The sequence below is a fragment of the Colobus angolensis genome, unplaced genomic scaffold, assembly GCF_000951035.1.
Source record: "Colobus angolensis palliatus isolate OR3802 unplaced genomic scaffold, Cang.pa_1.0 Scaffold663, whole genome shotgun sequence".
Taxonomy (NCBI): domain Eukaryota; kingdom Metazoa; phylum Chordata; class Mammalia; order Primates; family Cercopithecidae; genus Colobus; species Colobus angolensis.
This window is the reverse complement of record NW_012120299.1, coordinates 300,807-309,741: the sequence shown is the minus strand read 5'-3', so window position 1 is coordinate 309,741 and position 8,935 is coordinate 300,807. Positions and strand designations below refer to the sequence as shown.

The window sequence follows — 8,935 nt, the reverse complement described above, 5'->3', positions numbered from 1 at the left end:
AAAGCTCCTGCCCCATACCCTGGAGGAACAAATGCTGCACAGAGAGGCCAAAAAGAATCTGGACAGGCCTTGCAGGGTCTCCCCACCCCGTCTATTAGTATTAGATCACACCCTTTTTGTCTAATGGCATCTCCACATGGTTGTCCATCCTTTAACCATGTCAATCCAATGAAGTCTCCATAAAAGGCCCAAGAGGACAGGGTTAGGGGAGCTTCGGGACAGCTGATCACGTGCAGCCTGACAGGAAGGTGAACAAGAACTCATCCATGTGCCAGGAGGAAACTCCATGGGGATAGAAGCTCTTGTGCTTGGGACCCTTCCAGATCTCACCCTATGCATCTCTTCATGCGGCTGTTTATTTGTAGCCTATAAAACATCCTTTGTTATAAACCAGTAAACTTAAGTATGTGATTCCCGAATTGTGTGAGCTACTCCAGCAATTAATCGAACCCAAGGAGGGAGAAGTGAGAAGCCTGACTTGAAGCTATTCAGATGTTCTGGAGGCCTGTGCTTATGAATAGGGGGGGGGGGGGGGCATGCAGGGACAGTCTTAGTCTTGTGGGACTGAGCCCTCAACCTGTGGTTTTTCAGGCTATCTCCAGGTACACAGTGTCAGAACTGAAGGACACCCAGCTGGTGTCTACTATGGAACTGACTGCTTGCTTGGTCACAGAAGTCTTCTTTGTTGATTGTTGTGTTGTGAGAGGAGAGGAAAAACACAGTTTGACTTTTTTCCTCACACATACATGTAACATGTATAGCAGCTACAGATACCAATGGAGAATCCAGTGCCTTCCCTGGCTGCAAACCGTTTTTTATCAGCACTAAGACAGTTTTCAAGGGCCGCAATCAATTACTTTGTGGCCTAATCTAATCAACATGACAGAACTTTTCATGAACCTAATATAAAACCAAGAAGCAAAGCCAGACTAGGGGAATGGGAAAAGGACAGTCCCACTTTTGGAACGTACTAAAAGAAGGCTTTATTTCTGAAAACGGAGCTCCACTATCAGATCTCCCTAACTACATGCAGGGTGTCCATCCATAAGACCCAGTTTTGCTAGGAAATGCGGCTCTCACACTCCAGGAGTCAGCTCATCTGCTCCGGGCTGTGTGCTCAGCAAACTAGACAAGGGCAAGCTGTCCCACACCTCTCACACAGAACTTCTAGAAAGAAGGGCCTCTCCGGGTGTGGTGGCTCACACTGGTAATCCCAGTCCTTTAGGAGGCTGAGGCAGGTAGATCATGTGAGGTCAGGAGTTTGAGACCAGCCTAACATGGTGAAATCTCATCTCTACTAAAAATACAAAAATAAATAAATAAAATAAAATAAATTAAAAATAATTAGCTGGGCATGGCAGTGCACACCTGTAATCTCAGCTACTTCAAAGGCAGAGGCAGGAGAACTGCTTGAACCTGGGAGGCAGAGGCTGCAGTGAGCTGAGATCACACCACTGCACTCCAGCCTGGGTGACAAAGCGAGACTCTGTCTCAAAAAAATAAAATAAAAAAAGGTCCTCCTAGAAATTTATTATAGGAGATTCATCAACTCTTTCACTTAAGACAGTATTCCGGATGCAGCAAGACAGAGAAGGCCAGGCAAAGCCTCATGGCCCCACAGGATCTCTCCATGCAGCAAGGGGAAGGGGTGGCAGTGGATGTGGAGAGAGCAGAGGTCAAGCCCTCTCTGTTCCCAGGCAGTAACAGGGCCCCTTTCTACAAGACACAAGACGAACCTATATTTTAAAACCTGTGCATGAAGAGCACCTACCTTGGGCCTTGAGAATAGCAGCTTTTCCTCGGCCAGCCCCTGAGCCTTGGTTTTTATTTTTCATGCTCTTTAACATGGGTGCATTCTTCAGCATGTCAGGCAAAATCAGAAAGCGGATTTTGCTGCCACGGATGTACACCTGCTCCAGCTGTGCCACTCGGCCATCTCTGTATGTGACTGTGATGTTGGACATCTGGAAGGAAATCACCAGCTAATCAATTAACAGTCAACAGCACCAGTGGTGGGGAGGGCCTTGACTGGTGGGAGAGGGAAGTCCAGAAAAGCAGACTGACACTGTGACAAAGCTGGTGAATTACACAGCAATCATCAGTACTAACTATGTACACTAGGGACTGCACTGAGCACTTTACCTAAACAGTCCTCACAACACCTCCAGCGTGGGTATGAGTGCTCCTTTTTTTTTTTTTTTTTTTTTGAGACGGAGTTTCGCTCTTGTTGCCCAGGTTGGAGTGCAATGATGCGGTCTCGGCTCACTACAACCTCTGCCTCCCAGATTCAAGCGATTCTCCTGCCTCAGCCTCCCGAGTAGCTGGGATTACAGGCATGCATCACCATGCCTGGCTAATTTTGTATTTTTAGTAGAGGCGGGTTTCACCAGGTTGGTCAGGCTGGTCTCGAACTCCTGACCTCAGGTGATCTGCCCACCTCGGCCTCCCAAAGTGTTAGGATTACAGGCGTGAGCCACTGTGCCCGGCCAAGTGCTCCCATTTTTACAGGTTAAAAAAACCAAAGCAGTTATCCAAGGTCAAACAGCAGAAATGCAGGGAACTCCAGATTCGAACCAGCTGGCCTAGCTTCAGAGCCCTGGCTGTGCAGCAAAGATGTGAAGAGCTCTTGAAGGTGCTAAGGTTTAACTATAACAGCTTCAAACTGCTGGTCCAAACTGTCTTCCCCTGCATTGCCTGGCACTCAGATTTCAAAGGCATCATGAAGGTCACGAGTATATACCAGATGTGGTTCTGACCTTCCAGAGTGCATACTCTAGAATGTGAGACAGAACCCTCTTGTTTGGGTGACTAGGGACTGAGAAATGGAGCTGGTACCACAGGGCCTACACGAAGGGCCTGAAATTACTGGAGGGGTATGAGGCAACAGCTTGCACAAGGAAAAGAGCAGGCACTGGACAGGGTCATTACTTCAGATAAGGGTCAAGTTTGTCAACAGAGGAAAGATCAATAGGGTTAAGGCACCACTTAGGAAAGACAAATGTGTCAACAAGGATAGACGGTAGGATGGACAAATGGAAATGGGGAGCCTGAAGGTGAGACCAGCTTGGCATGGGAGGGTGATACCAATCTGCCAGCATCAACCTCAATAAGCACCACGTTTACAGAAAAAGCAGCTCATTGTATAAACCTTCTAAAGGGAGGGGACTATAATTTATTTAGAATGGGTCAGCCCATGTTGTAGAGATGGGCTGTCTCCCAGATTTCTGTCTGGCTAGATGCCATCTTATACTCATTCATTCTCTTCCTCAAGTGCTAACTGGCCACCCAGCCTCTGCTTGAACACTCAGAGAGAAAAGAACAACTATGGGCCGGGTGTGGTAGCTCATGTCTGTAATATCAACACTTTGGGAGGTCAAGGTGGGAGGATCACTTGAGTTCAGGAGTTTTGAGACCAGCCTGGGCAACACAGTGAGACCTCATCTGTACAAAAATGAGCTGGGTGTGGTGGCACGTGCCTGTAGTCCAGCTACTCGGGAAACTGAGGTGAAAGGATCACTTGGTTCTGGGAGGTTGAGGCTTCAGGGAACTGTGATGGAGCCACTGCACCCCAGCCTGGGCCACAGAGCAAGATCCTCTCAAAAAGCAAACAAACATAACTATGCTCTAGGGCCACCCCTGTTGTATATGAGCAATTTCTAGAGGAATGGTTTCTAGAGCTTCCACCCACTATCCCTGTTCTACCTTCAGAGGCACCAGGGCTCCAGTTTCCCATAAACCTTCTGCTCTAGGCTCCTCACTCCCAGCCTGTTATCAAATTTTCATCCAGTTCCCAAGTCCTTACCAATCCTTTTCTTCCCCTGAAGAATACCATAACCTCTAGTGCCACAAATGAACACCAGGTATGGTTAGACTACCCAAGAGAGAAACTGGATACAACTCAGGCTCACCTGAATCTGCTGACAATTGAAATGTGTTTTGGGGCTGGGTGCGGGGGCTCATGCCTATAATCCCAGCACTTTGGGAGGCCAAGGTGGGTGGATCACCTGAGGTCAGGAGTTTGAGACCAGTCTGGTAAACATGGTGAAACCCCGTCTCTACTAAAAATACAAAAATTAGCTGGGTGTGGTGGCAAGTGCCTATAGTCCCACCCACCTGGGAGGCTGAGGCAGGAGAAAATCACTTGAACCCAGGACGTAGAGGTTGCAGTGAGCTGAGATCACATCACTGTATTCCAGCCTGGGCCAACAGAGCGAGACTCGTCTTAAAAAAAAAAAAAAAAGAAAAAAAAAGGTGTTTTGGAGACTGTGCCACACTCATGACTCTGTAAAAGACACAAAATAGACCTAAAGACCGATAGGTGAGATCCAGCTCTGCCATTTGTCAGAAGTGTAACCCCAGATACATCTCCAGGCTTCTCTGAGCCTCCGTTCCCTCACCTACAAAGCTGAGGAAAATACAAGACAACAAAGCCAACATTTACCGAACACTTATTAGACATCAAGTGCTGGCCCAGGTGATTTCCCCACAGCAGCTCATGCCATCCCACAAAATCCTACAAGGTAAAGAGATGAAGTGACATAGCGATTCAGTCCCCAGAAATCCATGCCCTTTCCCCCTATTCTCCTGCTTAAGGTCACATCACGCTTACATGGCCTGGCTGGAGTTTGAACCCAGTTCTGTCTAACTCACACTCTTAACCACTGCATCTGATCACACCTCCCGAAATTGTTAAAAAGCAAACTAGGCCAGGCGCAGTGGTTCATGCCTGTAATCCCAGCACTTTCAGAGGCCAAGGTGGGAGGACTGCTTGAGGTCAGGAGTTTGAGACCAGCCTGGGAAACATAGCAAACACCCATCTCTACAAAAATTTTTAACCATTAGGCATGGTGGTGCATGCCTGTGGTCCCAGCTACTTGGGAGGCTGAGGTGGGAGGATGGCTGGAGCCCAGGAGTTCAAGGCTACAGTGAGCTATGATTACAATACTGCATTCCAGCCTGGGCAACAGAGTAAGACCCTGTCAAAAAACAAACAAACAAACAAACCAAAGTAAACAAGCTAAAGTATGTCTACATGCTGTCTCTATTGCCTAACACACAATAGAGACTCAGTAAATGCTAAATCTGGTTGACAGTTAAAATGTGTTTTGGGAGTTGTGCCACTGCTAAGCCATACTCCCTCCAGCACATTGGGGCACATCTCACTCCTTTCCTGACAGAAGCCGTTGCGTAAGTCCAACAAGACTTAATCTAGGCGTTTCCATAAATGAACTATGTCCTGGCTGAAGCAGGAGAGTCCAGTGTCATCTGACTCCTATTTTAACCCTAACAATCAGGCTCACTACTGCTCTCGCTTTTCCTGCAGCAGTGGCTGAGAACAGCTTGCTGCTAGAGCTTGCTGTGTTTGTATCATAAGCCAAAGGTAGCAACTTTTGAATGAACCAGATCTTAATCAAATCCAGGCAGGAAAACCCAGTTTAATCAACTTTCCTTAACAGCCACAATGAAACACAGATGGTATAAGCCAGGTACTCAACTGAAATGACATCCTGAGTGGGAGAGAGAGAGAATCTTTGTAGCACAAAGTGGTGGGACTTTCTTAGATACCTAGGGCCAAGATGGAGAAAATTAGCTCCAGGACTGTGAAAGTGCGCTGGGGTGTCTCAGGCATGTCAATACACCAGAAATGCACTTTAGAACAATTTCACACATACACAAAGGCAGAGGCACTTGGCTGCCACTGCTATAATAGGAATACCAACTGATGCCATCTACCTATCTTTGTTCTTAGGAAATACAAAAGTATTATGGGGTACAGGAGTATGATGAATGCAATCCACTCACAAACAGTACAGGGAAAAAAGTATACAATAAGTTTAAAAAACTGGTTTTCCTTCAACCTAGAGGGCTATGTGCGTAAAGAAATTCAACCACATTGAATTCAGAGATTTCAAAAACTTTCCTAGCAATAGTTATGGGCAATTTTCTGATCCAATCATGTGAGAGCTTCTTTTGGGTTCTCATTTTTATACAGTGACACAATACTATATTCCATACAGAGACCATTTTTCCAAAGACGGCTATTATGCCACAGCTAAGAAAACAGATTTCAAACAGTCCCATCAGCCATTGGGTGGTCATGTCAAAGCCCCAAAAGCACAATGTCTGCCTGTGCAGAGCTCTGCACCACATTCCCCCATCAAAACTTCTAAGAATTAAGTCACGTTGAATGTAGTGAAATGGGTTTGACCATTACTCTCTGTATTTGCTTGTATCATTTATAATTTGGTCCCATTTTTATAAAATTGGGGACATATTTTGGAGTCTTGTTATTTTTCTCACTTATGCCAACAGTATTTTGACAGACATGCCATATCCTGCAGCACTGGTGACCAGTGCTTGGCTTGCAGCTTGTTGGAACGAGGAGAACAAAAGCTCCCTGCCTTCCTAGCTTAACCTCAGATGCACACCCTCTGACCATTTGAGGGACCTCATCCTGAGTTTCATATTACATATTTTCTTTTCTTCCTTAAAAAAAAAAAAAATTATATATATGAGACAGGGTCTCACTATGTTGCCCAGGCTGGTCCCGAACTCCTGGGCTCAAGTGATCCTCCTGGCCCAGCCTTCCAAAGTGCTGGGGTTACAGGCATGAGCCAATATGCCTGGCCATATTTTACATTTTCAAATGTCAAAAACAGTGCTAAGGTAACAGGATACCTTAAAACTGCTTGAGGGACCATAAAAGACAGTGTATTTTGTACGGGGATGTTGTCAAGGATATCATGTAATAGTGTCTCCTGTATCTGACTGCCAGGGAAATCCACATGATTGCTATTTTAACTTAAGAACATTGGCCGGGCACGGTGGCTCACGCCTGTAATCCCAGCACTTTGGGATGTCGAGGCGGGTGGATCACGAGGTCAGGAGATTGAGACCATCCTGGCTAACACAGTGAAACCCTGTCTCTACTAAAAAAATACAAAAAAAAAATTAGCCGGACGTGGTGGCGGGCACCTGTAGTCCCAGCTACTCAGGAGGCGGAGGCAGGACAATGGCATGAACCTGGGAGGCGGAGCTTGCAATCAGCTGAGATTGCACCACTGCACTCCAGCCTGGGCAACAGAGCGAGACTCCGTCTCAAAAACAAAAAAGAACGCTACACTTTTTGGAACTGATGATCTTCCCTGCTTAAGCTTATACTGGAATATAACTTGATTCAATGTACAGGGATTCAGGTTTACATTTCTGGATACTGACTGCTTAGCTTCATTTTATGTTCTACCCCAGCTTACCTGCACCATGATCTATGTATCTACTTTTACCCTGACATAAAACTTTTTTTTAGAGATAGGGTCTTGCCCTGTCACCCAGGCTGGAGTGCAGTGGTACAACCAGAGCTTACTGCAGCCTGAACTGCTGGGTGGGCTCAAGCAATCCTTTTTGCCTCAGCTTATGGAGTAGCTGAACTATAGGCATAAGCCATCACATCCAGATTATTTATTTATTATTTTTGGAGACAGAGTCTCACTCTGTCACCCAGGATGGAGTGCAGTGGCACGATTAGCTGGGACTACAGGTGCCCACCACCACACATGGCTAATTTTTTTGTAATTCTTTTTTTTTAATAGAGATGGGGTTTCACTGTGTTAGCCAGGATGGTCTCGATCTCCTGACCTTGTGATCCGCCCGCCTTGGCCTCCCAAAGTGCTGGGATTATAGGCGTGAGCCACCGTGCCCAGCCCCACATCCAGATAATTTTTAAACCTTTTTTGCTTTTTGGAAGAGACAGGGTCTAACTATTTCTGAAAGGGGATAGAATAAAAAGTAAATACTAAAACCCCAAAACAGGGCAGGTGTGACTCAGGCCTGTAATTCTAACACTTTGGGAGGCCAAGGTGGGAGGATGGCTTAAGTCCAGGAGTGCAAGACTAGCCTGAGCAACAAAGTGAGATCTTCTATTTATCTTTTCCAAATCTTTGTGGTGTGCTTTTGTGTGTGTGTATGTGTGTGTGTGTGTGTGTGTGTGAGACCAGGTCTCACTCCATCGCCCAGGCTGGAGTACAGTGGCACCATCATAGCTCACTGTAGCTTTGACTTCCTGGGCTCAAGTAATCCTCCCACCTCAGTCTCCACCTGAATGGCTGGGACTACAGGCGTGTGCCACCACACCAGTCTATTTTATTTTATTTTTTTTTTAGAGATAAGGTCTTGTCATGTTGCCCAGGTTGGTCTTGAACTCCTGGGCTCAAGTGATCCTCCTGCCTCAGCCTCTCAAAGTATTGGGATTATAGGAGTAGCCACCACATTTGGTCCCACTCCACTTTTATAACAGAAAATGTTATTGAAGAAGCAAGGGAAAGTGTTAAGAGAATGTTCTCATTCCCAAAAGGCAGAATGATTGGATCTGGGAAGGACAGACAGTACGGGGCACTGCAGGAGCCATAAGTCTCACAGCCTGAGATATGCTGAACAAACTAAACTGTGCTCAGTGTTCACCCACTGCCAGCTTCGGCTACACCACAGTCTGCTGGCTCTTACTCAATGTGCCTAGGTTTTGGTAGATCCAGTGAAGCCTCTACATCCTGTTATGGGCTAAAAAAATCCATTATTGAAGTCCTAATACCCAGCACCTCAGAATGTGATCATATTGAGAGACAAAAAATCTTTACAGGCCAGATGTGGTGGCTCATGTCTGTAATTCCAGCAGTTTGAGAGACCAAGGCAGGAGGATCACTTGTGGCCAGGAGTTTGAAACCAGCCTGAAAAACATATCAAGACTCTTCTGTCTCTACAAAGAAATTTAAAAATTAGCCAGGTGTGGTGGTGCACACTGGTAGTCCTGGGTACTCAGAAGGCTGAAGTGAAAAGATCTCTTGAGCCCAGAAGTGCAAGGCTGCCATGAGTTATGATCAAACCACTGCACCCCAGCCTGGTCAACAGAGCCAAGGCTTAATCTCAAAAAAAAAAAAAAAAA

General features: G+C 46.2%; 1 protein-coding gene across 4 annotated transcripts in view; it reads right to left on the bottom strand.

Moving 5' to 3' along the window:
* The window catches only part of SNRPD3 (small nuclear ribonucleoprotein D3 polypeptide 18kDa), a 56,313-nt gene that overhangs the window by 39,925 nt on the left and 7,453 nt on the right, over positions 1-8,935 (bottom strand). For all 4 annotated transcript variants that reach the window (XR_001000029.1, XM_011925947.1, XM_011925945.1 and 1 more), the window contains exon 3: positions 1,772-1,964. Coding sequence is in view for 3 of the 4 variants with exons in the window: in XM_011925947.1 (XP_011781337.1) it covers positions 1,772-1,964 (193 nt within the window). In the remaining variant the exon portion in view is untranslated. The remainder of the gene's footprint in view (positions 1-1,771; positions 1,965-8,935) is intronic.